Below are 20,275 nucleotides of genomic sequence, written 5' to 3'. Positions count from 1 at the left end.
TAAAAAGTGAAAAATTCAGCACCGAAACCTGTGGCTGTCTTTACTACTTCTTTTATCTGTATATATTTTTCCCTGTTATGTCATTCCTAGTTAGCGAGTTCATACATATTACTGGGAAAAAATAAAAATTCAGGTCATTGAAAATAATCTTTGACAAATATATAAACAATGTAGGAAAAATATCATTGAGAATGGAGGAGGCAATACATTACTCTGGCTAACGTCTCATGAACCTAACATTAACAGCAATCTAGGTAGATATTCATGACATGCATGCACACATGCATACTCTGCCATTGCACTTACTCTTGGTCACAACCCCTTCCAAGTGGATGATGTTAGGGTGATCGAACTGCCCCATGATGCTTGCTTCACCAAGGAAATCTCTGCGCTGCTTCTCAGTGTAGCCCACCTTCAGGGTTTTGATAGCCACAGGTAATTCTCTTTTACCTGGTAGCTTCAGACGTCCACTACACACTTCGCCAAATTCACCTGTCATAAAGACGGGAAAAACACATAATCGCATCTGAAATTCTGACTACAATATACTGAGCATATTAAGACTTAGACCAAAATAAAAAACAGAGAAAGGAGTGCAGGCTTTATTATTATTCATGTTAACAGAAATGAGTAGTATGTTGGGAAAAGTCATCTGCAGATGATGGTAACACACTGGTGTCATCAGCCTCACCCACTTCATCTACAAAATTTAATGGAAATTTATAAAGAAATTTAAAGTCATTGACTGCAAATCACTTCTTGCTTTTATTTCTCATCTAGTAGTACTATTAATAAAGAGATAAAATAATAAAAGTTTATAACTCCACAAAAAAGGAAACGATCTAAGGCAGAAATGAATGTTGTAAATAATTTTGGATACTATAGATTTCCTACATACATATATATACACATTAACAGTAGAAGGTAAAAACTTATTTAGCTGAAAAACACATATGTATTTTATTTTGTCAACCAGATATTTGCTAGTTTAAGCATTCATGAGATAGAAGGCTACAGTAAGATAAGGTCAATTACATACAACTTTGCAAGGAAGACAATTATGAAAGATTAAAAACATTCCATGTTTGATCAGGACATTAATCTATTATATTCTGTAGTACAAGCCAAACTTAGAAGTCAGAGGGAAACATATTGTCATACCTGCTCCAATAACTCTTTCGATGGTAATACATGAAGCTTCTATCTCTTTGGCAAATTCATGTACAGCTTGGTTGGGATCCTCATAGGTATGCGGATCAATGTAAGTTCTTACTCCAGGCAGTTTAACTGTAAAAATAAATGGGCATTACAATACAAGTGGCCATCAAGGGTGAGCACATTATAAACTTTAACACACTACTATGGTTTACATCTCTAATTTCTAGAAAGAAGAAGCTAAGCTTCAAGGATAGATCATCTCCAGAGTTCTGAGAGTCATTTGTATAGCTTTTGCATATTGTTTTCATTTAAAAAAATTGGATTATTGCATGTATACAAAATACATGTGTGATGATGTATTTGAGTAAATACATCTTTCAATGATAATATTCAGAACATCAGCTTCTGAGGCAAAATGAGACAATTCTATTTATTAAACTGGAAAATGAAATGCCTGGAATTTATTTTCTGTTTTATTTTTTACTTTGAGATATTATCACAGATTACTAATTTTGACTTTATAAGGAATAATTTGTAATAATTTTTCTGGTGCTATGGTAAAACAAAGGCTAAACACACATATCAAAAGAAAAGGAGAATTCTACATGTTGCATAATGCTAAACCAGTTCTTCTGTTTCATGAGTCAACTTTTTCACTGTCAAAGACTACCACTGCCACATGCATAGTGTTAGTGTTTCGGAGGAAAAATATTAAATAAACCTTTGAAATGGACTTGACCATTGAAACATGAGGTATGCCTATAGAGATTTCACTTTTATGTTCATGCCAGTGACAAAAACAGAATAAACTCTTCATCATTGACTTAACAGATTAACTGAACCATCATTATTTATGGAAAAAAAACATTAAAATACTGTGCTTAATTTTTAAAGTTATTAAAATTAGATTTTCTACATTTCATAGAATTATCATCTTTTTCAAGGCACTTGATCCAAGGTTGCTGCTACAGGATTCCCACTGTAGTGTTAGAGGGAGGAAAAAAACTGAGTAATTTTACTCATTTAACCTAATGGTGTTATTCATTGATAGATTTCTACCTATAGTGCTGTTAGGAATTAGAATTAGCTTAGAAATATTATCTGAAATATAACACATTTTATATTAACTTTGTTTTACTTTAACGATTAAAATGAAAATATTCCTTAAAGGATTGAATAAGTCATCCAGTCCAGCTGTTATGGAGAGCCAGCCAACATCTCCCAAGGACCTGTGTTTTCCAGAAACCTCCCAGAACACTTGCATTTAACACAATATTTGTGCTCAGTTATAAATTGCCCACCCTGAAAAGAGAACAAAACAATCAACAAGTCCCTCCTACTTTGTTTTGCTTTTATTGTACAACATGCTTACTGTGCCCATTATGAAAATGCATCTTTTCCTCTTCCGGGTCTTGCTTTGCTTTGCTGTAGCCACACCGCCTGGAACAAAGTAAGCTACGATTAGCCTCATCTCAAAGGGGTGAATCAGCCACATCCACCCAGAAGCATGGAATGCTACTGAAATTACCGCAACCCCACACTGATCATCATCCTAACAACAGGACATAATACCCATATTCCTTTTGGATGCAAGGAATGAAAGGAATCCTTTTGGATGCAAGGACTTCTCCCACCAGTATTCCTCGCTCTTACTCTTGCCTAGATTTTACAGGGAAGTCTGATGTCCTACAAACCCATTTTTAAACTTCTCTTCACCACATAGCCACACACGGAACATTTCTCTTCTTGCTCCCTCTTTAACTTGCTTTGTCAGCTCAGGGACTTCTGCCTGTTTTGTCAGTTCAGTGGCCTCTGCTGAGACAGTGCCTCTGATCCAGTAGCCTCCCAACTACACCACCTTTCTCTACAGGTTTTGTTTGTCTTCTTCTATCTCTTTATCTATGTCTCTCTCTCCATTTCTATCTCTATCTCTGCCTGTCCTTCTCTTTTTCTCTCTTCCTCTCCACAGTTTTGTCATCTTCAGTTGTTTCTCTGGCTATATTCCATGCACCTGCAGCCAGGTCACTATGAAACTGACCACAACCTGCTATACTCCTAGTTCCACTCCTTAAAACTTAGTCTGTTTTTCTCATCAACCCACTGACATGCAGGTCTTGCAAACTGTTCTTAATGCTGACAAACTCTGTCCTTCTAAGACTCACAGATGAGCTCTTAACCTCTACATCCAAGGATGTGTCTCACTTGTTGATGTTGTTGAGGAACCCCCATCACTAAGGACTTTTCTAATGCTTCTTGCTCCTCCCTACGTTTATGCAGGACATTTCCTAAGGACTTCTGAATGAACTTATCTAGTTTTCCTCTCAAATAATGTTTCTACCAATGTAATTAATATTCCCTATCTCTGATTTAGTTGTTTAGGATTATACTCTTATTCCTGATATATTTATCCTATGGGGATAGATGTATTAATAGTATAGGGATATCTCCCTGGCATTCACACTCAACAGCTCTGAAGATAGACAGCAGTGAATTTCTCTTTACTTTCCCCAGTGCAGAGGCCTTTTACTTTTCTTGTTCATAACACTGTCATGGCCTTGGTCCCTTAAGTTCAAAGCTTTACTCTGTGTCCTTCACAACAAATTAGTTGCCAAATCCCAGGCATTAAACAATGTAAATATCTTACAATCCATCGTTGCCTTTTCATTAGCTCTACCTCAATTAAGGCCTTGCTATTTTTCATCTGGATTACCCTAAATGCTTCTGAAATGATGCTTCTTCATTCTATAACTCCTTCTCTAAACTATGATAGATATGTTTGTAGCCAAATTAACTGTCTATAAGACATGTTTTATTGCATTAGCTCTCTACTGCAAAATCTTCAATAAAATAGCAAGGCAAATATTCCTAAAACATACTTGCAGCATCATGTCCAAATGCTTGTCTTCAGGAATACTAAACCTTTCCCTAAAATCATCAAGCTCTTTCTCCATGCTTCTATACCTTTGCATATAATTCTATAGGCCCCTTCACTGAATATGTTCTTCCTAGCAATTTTTAGTCATCAAAGTCCAGTTCAATTTTGTCCTTGATACTCCAACTTAATGTAATCTTATCTTTTCTGAAAATAATAGCTTTCTCTTAACTCTTTTTGTTAGACTCCCAACTCCACGGGACAGCATATTCATTTTGGTACACTGTTCAGCTCGCTTACTGCCTGTCAACTTCTTGAATGATGACAACCAGGAGTCATCTATAAATTCCTCCAGTGATCCAGCACCTGACTCAGAGTTGGCACCAAAAATATCTGTCACACTGATGAATGGGTAAATGAATGAGTGAAAGACATTTTATTGTGTCTACACAATGACAGGTATTTGGAAAAGAACCATGAGGATGAATACTGAATTGATGTGGGACATGATTAACCACAGAACAGGAAACAACTAGCTGAAACGAAAATATTTACATTAGCTTTAGTGAAACTCCAAGGAAGTGACTGTACTGTTCATAAGACCCCACGACAAATCTGAGTTAATTTAAAACAAAATCTTCATTTATTTTTGCATTGAGAAAATAGAGCCAAGATGGTAGACAAAGTATTTTTTCATCATAAATTTGGTTGAAAATAAATTGTTATGTAAATAAGGTATCTAATAAATATTCACTAACAGAGACTGCTCCTAGGTAACAACTCTAGCATATTTTAAAAATCTTGTATATTTTGATAAACATTAAAACTTTTTTTGTCATTTCATGGTATGTAATTAAATATGTATTAGAAAAACTGGACAATACAATTAATATATCATTATTTTTTAAAAATACAATTTCCTTTTCACATCAAGGAACTGGCAATTAATTGGAGAAGTTTAGCTAGTGCATTTTTGAGTAAATTTGAAGTAATATACTTAATAGATAGAGAGTTCTTGGTCTAGGGAAAATACACAACAGAAATTGGGTGGTTTTTCAAATTTTATCCTTAACACTTGGATTCATTTGTCATTTAAGAGCCCTTCAGACATCTTGAATCACCTCACTGCAGTGAAATGGAGAGGAAAATCAAACACATGAAACCATACTGAAATCGTATTTGGTCTGTTCAGTAAAGATTTAAGGTATTTTATTGTATTTGTTCATAATTTTGCTAGGTGTTACATTATCCTTCCCATCTCCAATGTATGTGTCCCTGGAGGAAAGCATTATTGATAGTTCTTTTTAACAGTGTTCCAAACACAACTGTGTGAAATTATCTTGAGATTTATGTTATTTAAATAATACAACCAAAAAGTTTTGTAATTGGAATCTAAAGAGACCTAAAAGGTATACACTTTCTTACAATCTGCAACAGGAGATTAACATCTACTCCAACTTCAACTCTTCCAACTTCAAAAACAAAAACAATCCGCTCTCAAAATAGCCTTTATCTAAATAAGTTTCATGGATACTTAATTTGCATGCAAATTCCTCTTATGAATGTGGAAATAAAACTTTGTATTATATCTAAAAATGATTTGGGAATACACTGTTGAGGAACGGTTAACATTTTATTGTGGTTATTAGTTGGGAAGGCAGTGGAAAAGTTATTTTTGACTATGGGCAACTCTGGAGTTCTAAAACATATACGGCTTTATGTTGCATTAACATATAAAATAAGTTCTGGAATCCCCCCAAAGCATCATTAAAACAAGTCTCAACAAGATACAGCAAGTAAACTTGCAGCTGGCAGGACTGGCACTCCACAGCCGTTCAACCTCACTAACAGAGCATTGCAGGAAGCCTGTTCAATCAGAATCATCTACTGTGCCTACTCCAGATGTATAATTTTCAGCAATGAGCTCGTCAAGAATATGTCATCCTGTATATAAATTATGTCATCCTGTACATAAATTATGCCTCCTATTTTGTGGGAATATGTTTTTTTTTTTCTGAATGGAAAAGAAAGCGTCTTCATTTTACTTCTTATCACAATTTTAATGAGCTTTTAAATTATTGCACTAAAATATCTATAGTGTTTGCATTTAGAAAAATAATATTTTAATCACTTATACTCATATTCTTCCAGAAAACAATGTGGTTTAAGCTTTTAGAAATGAAGATGGGTATGAGAAATTATATTACATGAAGGCTTAACTAATACCCTTTAATTAATATTCAATAAAAGTCCCAGAAATGCTTGATATATAAATATCACAATTACCTTATGAGTGATTTAGAAATCAATTCATTTTCTCACATACCTATTCTAAGGAGTTGGATAAGACCACTTTTATAATAATACCGACCTTAAAAACTTGGTCCCAGCCATAACATCTAAATTTGAAACTTCCAAATTATATGAACTAGAAAATGATAATCTTTATGCATGCATGGAGATGCCAGTGAATAATTTAGTTCTTGGGCATAAATCTAGGGCTTGATAATGAGTTAAAGATATGAATGTCAAGCACTCCAGAGAACCAATGCCCAACGAGTAATTGACTAAATGGCTCTCTAGTGGCCAATGTGGGAAGATGAACGAATAGACAGCCAAAGAGAATGCAAATCTTTGCCCAACAAAAGCCTCTGCAAAGTCAGATTTTTTCCTTTGCTTTACCTACAGATCTAAACACTGAAAGTTTTTTCACCTTAATCTAAAAAAGGAGGAGTGGGACAAAATGGTGAAAGAGGGGTGGTTTTGCAATTCTATTTCATTGAGCACATGCAGGCTACCTCAGAAAAAGGCACTGCTTGTTCTTCTAGTTGAAATTGATTAAGAAATGCTTTTCCTATACTCAGAAAACTGTAGAAAAAAGTATTCAAAAGAATTACATCACACACAACTTCTGTGTTTTACTTACTGGAAACTAAATATTCTTAATTTAGTATTTTTTTAAAAATCACATGATCTATTCACACGTGAGTTGACATAACAATGACCACAAGCATTGCATATAGTCTTATTCAAAGAATTTTGCTCCTGGAGTATTTAAATAACGTTACAGCTTTTTGAAAAATACATGACTTTTTCAAATCAGGATTCTCTCCAATTAAACAAAATTAATTTTAATAAAAGTTCAGCTGATTGAGCCTCATAAAATAAAGATGTTTTTGCAAAGAATGAATGAAATGTTTAGATAACATCTTCAATAACAGTGTAGCACACATGGATTTGTACATCTTCCATTAACAAGCTATTAAAAGTCTTTTTAGGCAAAATGTTCCTTAGCATTAGCAGGAGTACCTGAACAATTTCAAATACTTCCACAAATTCACAGATTGATTTTAATCTATTTTCAGTGTTGAATTAAATTTTGACTTAGACTTCTGATTTAACAATATGTTCCCTAAATTATGTCATATGATTATAAGCTCTCCTTGTTTTCAACTAGTTTTGTTCTAGTGCTGAAATGTGTAATTTCCTATTAATTATGAGCTATTATATGGGTGCCTCCACTGGATTTTTCAGTCAGAGCAGGCTCACTTAATATCTCCTATCATGTGAGTTTCCCAATATTATTTAACAATAGGACTTTGGAATAGTTCACAGTTATATTTTACATAGCATACCTTCCATTAGAATTTAATATACCCTGCATTTCAATCAACCCTCACATCTGCTTTAAAATGGGGGTCTAAAATTGTTACAAGTGTCTAATTTCTATCCTTTATGCACCTGTCCTGCTGTACAAAAGGTAAGAATGTTCCACATAAATCCTGGTGAACACCTTGTAATGCTGAGTGAATAATGACTGCAAAGTATGTGTGGAAATAAAAAGCAACTCACTTAAAATTTCAAGATGCTATAAACAAGACAGTTTAATAAAATTAAGATAATAATTTTAACATCACTAATACTCCTTTTGGTCAGAGAAATTGTTTTTTGCTTTACATCTCTGAAGAGAAATTTTAAAATATATATTATAACAAGAGTTATAGTTCTGCTTATTTCTCTAGTCATAAATAAATCGTAAGAAAATTTATTTAAAAATGAACTTGATTTTCTAAATATCACAGAAGTGAACAAACTAAGAATTTAATATTTCTACATTCAAAATAGTGAACTCCCTTCCCCCTGTCATTTGGACACCTCTGAAGAAGGAATAAATGAAATGAAAACACTGGAAAGCATGAAAACAGGTGAATGAGGGAAACAATCTGACATATGATTAATATAAGAAATGGCTACCAGGACTCTGGGATACTTCATATGGACTTATAATTGTATTATACATATAAGTGTATGTATTGGTTTCTGTAAACATAAATTTAAGTAAATACTCAGGGATAACTGGGGGCAATATTTTTTTTCCAGGGGAGAGCGCGAATGCAGTCCCCCACTACCACAAATTATGCAGTCGAGTTTCCCACATTTGGGGAAATCGCAGGGGTCAGCACTCCCGCAGTGCAATGGGAGAGCCTCGCCCTGGGAAAACCACCTGCGTGACCATGGTGTCTCTGGGGGCAATATTCTAGAAATTATACATCTTATTTCCATTTAAAAAGTCAACTCAACACTGTTCAATAGCAAAAACATATATTTTCTTTCAGTAGTGAAACAATGATTAGGGTCTCAAGCCAGCTGCAATGGCATAAAGGCAGTGACGACTGATAAAAGACACCTCTGTAAAAAACAGGGGTAATCTTAGAGACAGGATGCTGAAATTTATTCAGAAATATTACAGAAAAGTGTCCATCACTGTATAGGTTTCAGTCAAAGCAGGGAGACTGGAAAATTAACACCATGTTTATGGATGCCACAACAAAGCAAGAAACTATAGGGACGAAAAATAACTTGAGGTAGAAGGATCAAAGTTGGCAATGTGTGATCACAATTTTCATTTCATAAATGGAGAATTATATATTTTAAAAATAATAAAAATGTTGCTTACTGGTGGGAAACATGACAGACTGAATATCAGAACCACTGAGCCAGACAGAGGTTTTCATTTAGCCAGCTGTAGAATCAAGGGTCTCGATCAGTGGATTTCAAATAATGTTCATTGGAACCTAGATTTCCATACGGTATCTCGAGGTATTTCTAAAAGCCAACATATGTACCAAAAGTTTTTAATGTGTATGAGTTATGTTACCGTTAAGGTCAAAAATGAATCAAACATATATTCATGAGTGATATTCCAATAAATGAAAACAATGAGATTCTTATAATCAAAATCAAACTGTCTGCTCATGAATGCTGCTGACAGTGTTCCCTGAAAATTATTTATATAGTAATCAACAAATGCTAGTATGGTTTCACATGCAAAATTAGGAACAAGACTTCATATTTCTTAGGATTTTACTGATTATAGAAGAAAGATGGTTCTTCTCAATACTTGATTTCTATTAGGTAAAGTTTTTTTTTTTTTATCTCTAATGCTATAATCTAAACTAAAGCCAAACATACTGAAACAATGTTGTGACTTGAAATTGTAAAACAGAAGTTCAGCAAACAGCAATCAAAACATTTGTAACTTTCATTCTTCCAAAGTAATAATCTTAAACAATATTTTATTGTCTAATTTATATATGCAAAATTAAAGGTTTTGTTTTTGTTTTTGTTTTTGTTTACGATTGCATTAAGAAAAGTTTCTAGCTGGTCCATAAGTCTTTCCATGAAGATTGTTGTCTTTTATTGAGTTCCTAAATGCATCTGTGACTAAATTTTATTTTGCACACACACATACATGTACACCCACACTCAGTTACATGCACCCACACATATGCCTCCATAAGTCCTAGAATTATTCAAAGAAAGATATTAGAAAGAAGGTTTTTATCTTCAGTTTCCTGATGAACTCTCTGTGAAGGAACAGTTTCACCTTTTACTATATAAACCTCCAAATAGTAGTTGTTTGTTGTGAAGCCAACTACGCAGTGGAAAAAAGGTATTACTATTAAAAGTAAAAGCATATCAATCTAGCTAAATTTAGTCTTCAATTTCCTAAGTCAAGGACTCATACACATTCACACAGCCATTGAGGTACTTTTGAGTTTTGTTCTGGGTAGACATAGATGTCAATCTTTTTTTTTTTCCTAAGATGATAAATTTTGCCTATTTTGCTTCAATAAGAATTTATCTCTTAAAACAACAGTATTTGAAACTGAAGCAGAATAGGCAATTCAGCGACCATTTTTTTTTTAGTTTTTCATAGTACAGTATAGAAAAGATCACAATACAAAGCCATTTAATATTTTAGCCACAGCCACATTTCAGTTTTTATTTGCTCTGTCACTGAAGCTCCATGCTTCTAAGAATTTCCCAGACGAGTTAATTATTTTGAGATAAGTTGATACTTTTATATTAGCTTTAAGTTTTTACAAATATGAAATTTGCAAAAGCTTGAGAGAAAGATCTCTGATTTATATCAGTCTGTGCTTGTTTACTCTCTCTTGTTCTCAAGAGGTTACTGGTATGCATTCCACCCTTTCTCTCATGTGCACTTGAGTGATGCGTTCACACACACCTTTTTTTCACACCTACACACATTCACACACTTTATTTAATCAACAAAATTTATGCCTAGACAATACAAGTCACAACTTATAATGCATCTAGAAAATGCAATAATTCTCTAAAATGCATCTTGTATTTTATCTTTTCTTTGTAAAGCTTGACAATGAATGACAACTCATTCCAATAGTGCAAGGAGTTAGGACCCTTAATCTACAAAGTAATTATGTGAAGTATTTAATTTTTACAGGGAGGTTCACCATTATGTAGGAGTTCCTCTAAATCTGTGAATAGAGTTCTCGTCTGAGTTTTACATTCCAGGCTATACTATTATATATTTAGGGTTTGTCTTCATAAATAATTGTGACTATCTCATTTAACCAATGATTCCAAAAATGTGCTATTTTTTTTTTACTTTACTAGTATCAAATTAGGAATATCCCTCCTACCATCAACAATAGTTCAGACAATAAAATAAGGTAAAATATTTTAAATTGCACATAGTTTCCTTCCCCAATGCCATATACAGCCACGATAATTATGACAATAGCTGATTGCAGTCACATTATGGTCATTGCATGTTCTTGAAGATGGAAAACGTGATTTCATCTTGACAGAAGTAGCACTTTATTTCCATGAATGATATGGTTTTTACTAATGGAACAACAAAAACAGCGACATGTTAAATGTGGAACACATGTTATAATCTTGCAATGTCCTGGCTTTCCGTCAGAAACATGCTAAAAGCCTCAGAAGAGAGGTATGAAAGCTTGACATCAGGATGATGTGCTGTTATGTACAGTATTTTATTTGGAATAATCCGCTGTGACGTCACTTGTCGGGCTTCACATCTGGGGACCAGTTTCACCATCTTCTTCTCACTGTTAGGGTGTACGCGTGTACTAACTGTTAAGAATGTACACAAATGGAGAAAGCAAAGGAACGCTGGCGGCGATACACAGAGGTGGACAGCACAGAGGAGTGAAAGAGGGAGGGAACACTAACCATATTAGGCTTGGATGGGCAACAGCGCACAGGGAAGAAGCCCTTCCACAGCCACATTCGCAGCAACTGAAAAGCAAACAAGAGAGCCCAAGATAAGGAAGAGATCCCAACCCCTGGAAGACAGAATCAAGACACTAAGAATTTATGCAGGTGTCTGCTTTGCTTTCCAAAAGCAAAAATCCCTAAATGCATGCAATCAAATATTTTCCACATTACCTTTCAAATTAAGAAGCATTTTACAGATTAAAAAAAGTAGAGCTGTTCTAAGCAGTTTTCATTTCACTTAAAGTGATTACTTAGTAGGAAATATAATGAGCTACTATATTTTAATTCATTGTATATAATTAATAAAGACATACAAAGAAGGAGGTAAGGCCATTTAAATATATATCTTCCCTCAAAAATTCCCTCAAAATTTGCATTGGAAGACATTCTATGCAGCCCTCTAAATACATGTTTTGCATGTAGCCTACAAGTTTAGAGTAACAATGAAGCCTTCCTCATTAGGTACACTGATTTCGTAGGTCAGTGGTATTGACTTTATCACGTCAATTGAAAATGTTATGCTTGTGTGATTTCTCCAATCACTTCTGGAAGGCTCCTGATATAAATTTTCATTTTCACATTTTAAAACTGCATTTCCAAATATGTATTTTCAGACCTATTTGTCACATTAAGAGAAAGCAAACTTTATATTACAGGTATTTTTCTGGATATTGCAACATTTGAGACTCCTTAAACTTTTCCATATATTTATAGCAAAAATAATCCAGAAAATACAAAGTAACTTATTTAATAAAATGCACCTTATTGATAGAAACCACATAACTAGCTGGCAGAATATAGTGAAGAAGTTATTTAGTGCTTCAATGCATTTGCTCTAAAGCATTTTTTCTGAATAACATTTACAATGATTTCAAGAGAACTGTAATGTGAACTCAGTTATGATACCAAATACTATGTCTTGGCTTTTGTTTAAAATCTATCTGGGGCTTGAATTACTGGAAATGTATCTACTATGTTTTGGAAAATACAATAAAATTTAAATACCCAAACTGATGCAGGCAGACAATATTTCCAAGTCAAACTCAAATGGGTCTTTTTCAAAAGAAAACATTGTTCCATAAATATTTTTGTAACACTCACAATGTCTCAATTTTTAGTAATATGAATTCAGATTTGGCTGTCACTCAATGGAATATTAATAAACAAATGGGTACTAGGACAATTATTTTGAATTTGACTATTAAAATATACTTTTAAAACTATGATAATTATTTTCCCCATAGAAATACTGGAAGTTGCAGTTACTGTATATCAAAACATTAAAATACTCAAAGACTACATTAAGCATCGGTGGAATATTTTGGACCTCTTGTTATATTTCTTTGTATTTACACTTATCTCATTAATGTCTTTAAGATTTTCTATACTCCTACATGAGTTCATTTTCCTATTGCTTCATTCTTAGCACAGCACTCAGATCAAGGTTAGGAAAACCACAGCCCACAGGATAAACCCAGCCACCATTTGTAAAATGCAATCTCATTGGAACACAGCCAGGCCCCTTCTTCTTGCTCGGACTCTTGAGTGCCACTGTGGTTCAGTGAAGCAGCTGTGACAGAGACTGAACTGCCTGGAGAGCCCGAGGCAGTAGCTCTCTGGCCCTACCAAGGAACTGTACCCTCCTTTCTTGTACTATTAGTTTCTTGAAATGAGGATGACTCCTTGATCTTTCTTCTTTCTGTCACAATTTAAGCATGTGATGAATGACACTTGTTAAGTGGCCAATGTTTCACTGTAACTGCTAGTAATAGCACAATTACCTCAATGTACTGATATCTGACACAGGAACTTTGCATACATATGTTCATTTCAAACAGCACAGTTCCAACTCAATAAATAATAAATAATGTTTGATTGTTGATGAGCGTTATTCAATTGGACTTTAGTGAGAAAAGATGATGATGTCTGCTCACGCAGTCAAACCATCCTTGTAGATGAGAGTGTGCATAGTTTACAAACGTATACAGGACTGTGCTGGGGAGCATGCTCATTGCTCTCTGGCCATTCCCTAAAAGGATTTGTCTAATACTCTGTCGGACCTGCATACTCAAGAGACCCATTAATGACTCCAAAGAAAACAGAACATTTTTTTCAGTTCTCTCAAATTAAAAAAAAAAAAAATTAGTGAGACCTGTGTCTTACCAATTAGTACACACACACACACTCACATGCGATTCACTGTAACATCAAATCCACATTTTAATCCTGAAGAAAGCATTAAGAAAAACTAAATCACCTTACCTATCATTAGAATTCTACTTAACATTTTCAATAAAATTCATTCAAAAATCTTGATACATGTAAAATCAAACACCTCTTCTCCAAAATTTTCTTAATCATTGTTTTAGATTTTTTTTATTGACATCAGATTTTCTTTGGCTTGTCTTAGACAGCCTGAATAAACTGCCTTGGGTAACTCAGTGAACTCTTCTGTGTCTAGGGTGACAGCTGTAGAGTGGTGATAACAATGGATCTTATAGCACAGCTTTGTGGAAATACAGTGAGAGAATATGTATATTTCACTTTGATCAGAGTCTTACACATCAAACATTTTGGGTAAAAAGCGGTTGCTGTTACTCTCAGTAACATTATAATCAATATTACAAAATAGAATCTCATTCTCTGGACAGAATTTTTTTCATGACTCATGTGATATTACCTCCTAACTAATCTTATTTATAATATAACTGAATAAGTATATTCACTTCAATTCATATAAATAGTGAATGTAATTAAAAATAACTTTCTACAAAATATGTTTTCTAAGATTTTAAGAGATCAGAGCACGCTATGGATTAATATGTGACTGAGAAAATTCAAACTGAAGTCCCTTTTCTAGAAACATCTGAAGTGGATTAACAACTCCCTAAACAAGTTTTCTGGAATAAACTCAGAGAACACTGTAACAGTAACATCTCAGCACCAGATGGTATAAGGCATAGTTTTTCCTCAATCAATCAATTCTCAGATAAGTGCAGGCTGAAAATCCTTACAACTCTTGGAGATAATTTAGAAATAGAAACCAAAATGTGCTAGAAATAGCAACCAATTTAATTTCTGTGAACTACAGTTCAAAGTGGGGTACATTTGCATTCCCATCAGTTTTTAGCACCTGGAACTCCGTAAGTAACTGCATGAAGCTATTACAAGATCATTATTATCCAAGTTTAAAATAGGTAAGCACTTCCTGGCTTATAATCAAACACTGTTGGTCTTTGTTTTAACAGGGTATTTCAACGTGTCCTTCAGAAGATAAAAATATGATAACAGAAGCTTTCCAGACCTGGTGTAGATTTGAATGAAATTACTTTAGCTAGAGCTTACTGCAAGGTGATCAATATATGTATATAGTGTCACTGTAAGAGATAACCTCCCTCCACCAAGCAAGGCCATCATACCTCCAGGGGAAAAATTCTCAAAGGTAGCAGATCAGGGAAGCAAGACCACAGCCCATGGATAAATGATGACTTAAATTCTTAAACAAGAGATCAGACAAGTGGATAAGAAAAACACTAACATACTCATAGATAAATGAAATAAAGGCAGGAAGAGTAATTTCACAAAAACAAATACTCAGAAAATATTTTCCCGTTATTTTTAAATAATGGGGGAGGTGAGACTATAAGATTACTTTGTTTACTGGTTTTAAATTGAAATAACCAGGAATGATGGTTCTCATTGAGCCAATGCCCTCACACAGGGCAGATGGGACAGATCCTTTAGAAAACAACACATATGAGCCCTGACTTTTCATAGTTCAGCAATAGTTCCACTTCATAAGAGTGAGAAAGCAGTACACAATCAGGACAGATCCTTCAGACGTTAAAGGATGATCTTTTTCCGGGCTGGTGGAAATGAAGCAGTGGGAATGCAGCTGCCACACTGCCCTCTGGCTACCAGGGGAAGCCCCCAACACTATTCTGTGTCTCTGAGCTTCAGTATTTAGCAGCTTAGATCTGCTCAGTGCATTTTCAAACTAACAATATATTCAGCCTATGCTTGCTTTACGACCATGTTAAATTGAGAGGCATCTGTATGGTAAAATCTACCAAAGAACATCATGATGCTATAAAAGCAGTGAAGAATATGAGGTCTGTAGTCAAACTAGGAGTAGGCCTGGATGTATTCACTACTATGTATATACTACTATGTATAGCTTTGGGTTGAACAGTCATTGATGAAAATGAGGTAATAACACTATACCACAAAAAGTTGCTTTGAAGAATGGCTTAATAACGCACATAAAATTCTCTGTGCTGTTCTGGGATCACAGCACTTAAAAGTTTTTAACTGACATTACCACCTTAGGGCAAAGAGTGGGATGAAAATAATACACATGAGGCTGGACAAAGATTTTAAAGGAAGTGAAAAAACAACATAGTAAATGAATACAGGAAAGAAAAACATTTGTGGAGTCGATGAAGCAATGAGATACTAATTTTTTGGTATAAAATAAATGTAGAAGTTACCTATGCGTAGGGGGATGGGAAGAAATACACTATAGTATTAACCTCCTTAAATCAGATAAAACTGAGTGTGAAAAGAAATAAAATGATTGAACAAACATAACAAACCTCTGAGATCTACTGTGTTGTAGTGCTACATGAAATAGAATTATGGGAATACTTTTAGTTTCGTTTTTAATTTGTTAGGCCATTTCACTTCAGAATTTGAGTACAACAATAAAATAAGAAACAATTCCAACTGTGATGGTCTCTGCAATGCACTTTCACCATTTTCCAGTTTTAAAGTGATAAAACTAATTAAAATGTGTAATTAACATTCACAACATGGGAAACTGGGGAAACTGTCCACTGTCATTAACACGCACAATGTTAACTGTTTTATACATTTCTTGAGGTATCCCATGATGCTCTGCTGCCACGTCCAGAATGTCCACATCTCTATAAAATCCCATGTTGACATCCTGACCTCTACAGTGGTATTACAGGTGATTAGGTTGTGAGGCTTAGCCTCCAGCAAGGAAATCAGGGCTCCCTATCCAACAGAACCAAGAGAGCCCTTGTCCCTTTTTGATTATGCAGATCAGAAGAAAGCAACTGTCTGCAGGCCAGGACAGCCCTCATCAGGATCCAAATAGACCAGCATCCTTTAAAAAGCATTTACTAACTGGGGCTTGTGCTGTGGTGTACTGGGCTAAGCCTCCGCTTGTGGCACTGGCATCCATATGGTCATTGGATTGTGTCCCAGCTGTTCCTCTTCCGACCCAGCTCTTTGCTGATGGCCTAGGAAGGCTGTGGTCCCTGTGCCCACTGTGAAACCCAGAAGAAACTCCTGACTCCTGGCTTTGGATGGGCCTAGCTCCTGCCGTTGGGACCATTTGGGAAGTGAACAGTGGGTGGAAGATTTTTATCTCCATCTTTCCTTTCTGTCCATGAGTCTGCCTCTCAAAAACATAAATCAATCTTTACAAAAAGTATTTATTTGTTACTTATTTAGAGAGACAGAGAGGGGGAGAGAGACAGAGACAGAGATCTCCCATATTCTGTGAACTTCAAGCCCTTCTAAAATTTACAGCTGATTTCCTGATGATGTAAGGCTAAAACTGTAAAGCAATCTTTTATATAATTCTAGCCCTTAGTAGTAAAATTTTCTAAAGCATTAAAAGATGGATAGCTTCATAATATTCAATGTCCCAAACTCTACTATATATAGATATTTTTAAGATTTATTTATTTATTTTGAAAGTCAGAGACTCAGAGTGGGAGAGAGAGAGTTTTTCCATCTGTTGGTTCTCTCCCTAGAGGCCCGCAATGGTTAGCACTGGACCAGGCTGAAGTCAGGAGCCAGAAGATTCTTCCAGCTCTCTCACTTAAGTGGCAGGGGCCTAGGTACTTCAGCCATCTTCAGCTGCTTTTCCTAGGCCATTAGTAGGGAGCTGGCTGGAAACTGGTGCCCATATGGGATACTTGCTTTGTAGGCACTGGCTTTACACACAATGATACAACGCTGGGCCTTCTGTTATATTATTTAAATGCATATTTAAAATAGACAATAAATCATATAAATAACTGAGGTAAACTACACATGCTTCAAGAATTTATAAAACAAAGAAACCAGAATTCTACTAAGTTTCCCACTTAATGTTTTAAGGACAAAGTCACAATCAAATACTCACTTTAATGTTGGGATCAAAATCTCTCCTAATTTCTTTTGTGGAAAATAACTACTAGGACCTAAAAATATCAAACTAAATGAAAGAAAAAAGAAGACAAGGTGAAATATTTTTAGACTGCGAAGCAATTGCTTTTTCCCCAATCTATACTTTAATGATAGTTCTCAGTACCTTCCTTGTTCCTTCATTGCAATGGGCCAGGCATGCTTACAACACATTAGCTTCTTCTCTCATGAATGCCACAATGTAAAGGGATTGATGTAGCAAGCAAATGTTATTGAACCCTTTAACTACAATTTGCTTATTCCAGCATATAATTGAACTCAAAACAAATTTTATGAAATATTAACCACCTTTTGTAAACATTTTGTAGACACAATTATTGTCTCTATAAGCAAATATTGACTGAGAATCTATGTGCTACCTATTCTTTAAGAATGGAGAAATCATGTATTAAGAAGTTTCTACTTCCATATAATATAGTTGTTCAAAAGCTGGATACAGATTAGATTCTGCAAGGGAGCTTGTAAACAACAAACAAATTAAAAACAATGTCCGGTCCTTACCTTTTTGCAATTAGGTAAGAACAGTTTGATCTCGGGACCCAAACATCACTATTTTTCAAAAGCTCTTATTTTCTAAATTCTCTTCAAGCTAAAAACTACAGATTCAATATATACTCAATGAATACTTACTGTATTGAGTGATATGTCTTACAACAGTCTTAGGGGAATTTACTTAATGAATGAAAAGGGAAAGGTTTGTAATTAGCATATAAATGATCTGCATGCTAATAAAAACTTCTAAAGTGCCTGTAGGTGCTTAAAAACAATTTGTTCTCTAGTAAGTACTTTAAATAATCATCACATAATTTGTTTACAATGCTAATTTGTATTATCTACAAATGACAACTGGTTTTGCAAAGTAACTAAACTTCATTGTATCTCCTATTAATTTAAATCACAATTGTTCCCCTTAACACTTTAAAGATTTATTTTAACTTTAAGTTTAGTGATCTTTAAAATTATTCTGTTCTTTTTTGTTCTATATTTCAATACTTGGTACTTGGATTTTCTAGGAGTCATAAAATCTCAAACAATAGCTAAAATTATCGATATTCAACATCCCCATTTTGCACTTCTGAGCTATTGGACCATAGACTTAAATTCATGTAAAAGCAAAATCCAATTTTCTGCCCAGACTTGCAAGGACAGAATCTTGAAGAAGTGGTGAATATTTGAAATACAATATCATTCTCTGTGACCTGTTTTAGAGCTAGATTATATCAGAGCTATACTACATTTAATATAACGTGTATGTAATATAGTGATGCTCCTCATACTGACATTTTGGTTAATGACAGAACATATGAGGGTATGGATTACACAGCCCAGATGTGAAGTAAGCTATAAACCACACAGATTTGTATAAATGCACTCTTTTATGCCTGCACAATGAGGAAATCGACAAACGTCATCTATCAAGATGCAGATCCTTCGTTAGGTAACCCATGAAAAGGAGCTGAAATTACACACATGTATACATACACACACAATCAGGGACAATTCTAAAGAAATTAAAGAAAGACATGATTTTTTTCTTTGCTATCCTATACAATTTTCTGAAATTAATACAAGCCTGGACATGAGATTGTGGCAAAAATAATAGGTCAGAAAGACATATGCCTTCCCATAGGAATCTTAACTTTCTCTTGAAAAAAAAATTACCACTACTACCACCACAAAAATTAAAAAGGCCAAATATTAAGAAAATCTTACTTATTTTCACTGGAGGCATATTTGTATATGAGAAAGTACATACCATCAACCAGGCAGGAAACAACGGGTGATGAGCCTAAGGATCCTCAGTAAGGCTGTGGAAAGCCTGCGGGCTGGGCTAAGGAGTGGCAGGTTATTGGACACGCTGTGTGCATCCGTGCCTATGTGCCTCCTCCATTGTCCTCTCAAACCTCTCAGGTAACGTCTGTCTTCATCCTCAAGGTGCACACAGCTCAAATCAATCATTTCTGTAACAATATTTCTATACTCACTCTGGCATGAATAATCGTATCTTATATCCTCACATTAATTTGTTCTCAATTCTCTCCAAATAGCCACAATCTATAGCAACCAGTTCAGGAAGCCAACCCACGACCCATGTAATCACTGGACCAAGTAGTCAAGACTTACTAACTGCCAGCTTCCCTCGTTCTTGTCCACACTTCAAAATTAGGACCAACCAAAGGGAGCTGAATCCCCCGGGATGCTCTGATTCCAGCTGGCCCACTTCCAGCTTCACCATGCCAGCAAGCTCCAATCAGGCCATACACAGAGCCTTCCCTTTTTTTCCATCACAGAGCTTTCACCCTATCCAGCCTGCTTTTAAATCTCTGCCAAATTCAAGAGATGTTGGCTGACTCCCTTCTACTGCAAGCTCTGGAAAATTATAGCACAAATTTGTTTTCATCTTGGTGGCTTCAGTTTATTTCCACAGAAGACAGCTTTACTTCATCAGTGAAG

The 20,275-nt window shown here is 34.9% G+C and overlaps 1 protein-coding gene and 1 non-coding gene across 5 annotated transcripts in view; both read right to left on the bottom strand.

Moving 5' to 3' along the window:
• The window catches only part of EPHA5 (EPH receptor A5), a 368,735-nt gene that overhangs the window by 45,430 nt on the left and 303,030 nt on the right, over positions 1 to 20,275 (bottom strand). For 2 of the 4 annotated variants that reach the window (XM_062199261.1, XM_062199262.1), the window contains exons 9-12: positions 11,555 to 11,620; positions 2,531 to 2,598; positions 1,162 to 1,287; positions 307 to 492 (exon numbers count right to left, since the gene is read on the bottom strand). In XM_062199261.1, the coding sequence (XP_062055245.1) occupies positions 307 to 492; positions 1,162 to 1,287; positions 2,531 to 2,598; positions 11,555 to 11,620 (446 nt within the window). The remainder of the gene's footprint in view (positions 1 to 306; positions 493 to 1,161; positions 1,288 to 2,530; positions 2,599 to 11,554; positions 11,621 to 20,275) is intronic. The other 2 variants (XM_062199263.1, XM_062199264.1) reach the window with 1 other exon arrangement.
• LOC133766144 (U1 spliceosomal RNA) lies at positions 8,408 to 8,566 on the bottom strand. The gene has a single exon (XR_009866692.1). It is a non-coding gene; the product is annotated as a U1 spliceosomal RNA (small nuclear RNA).

Source organism: Lepus europaeus, chromosome 8 (genome assembly GCF_033115175.1).
Source record: "Lepus europaeus isolate LE1 chromosome 8, mLepTim1.pri, whole genome shotgun sequence".
NCBI classification, from domain to species: Eukaryota; Metazoa; Chordata; class Mammalia; order Lagomorpha; family Leporidae; genus Lepus; species Lepus europaeus.
The sequence above is the reverse complement of the archived record's forward strand: the minus strand, read 5'-3'. Positions and strand labels throughout refer to the sequence as shown.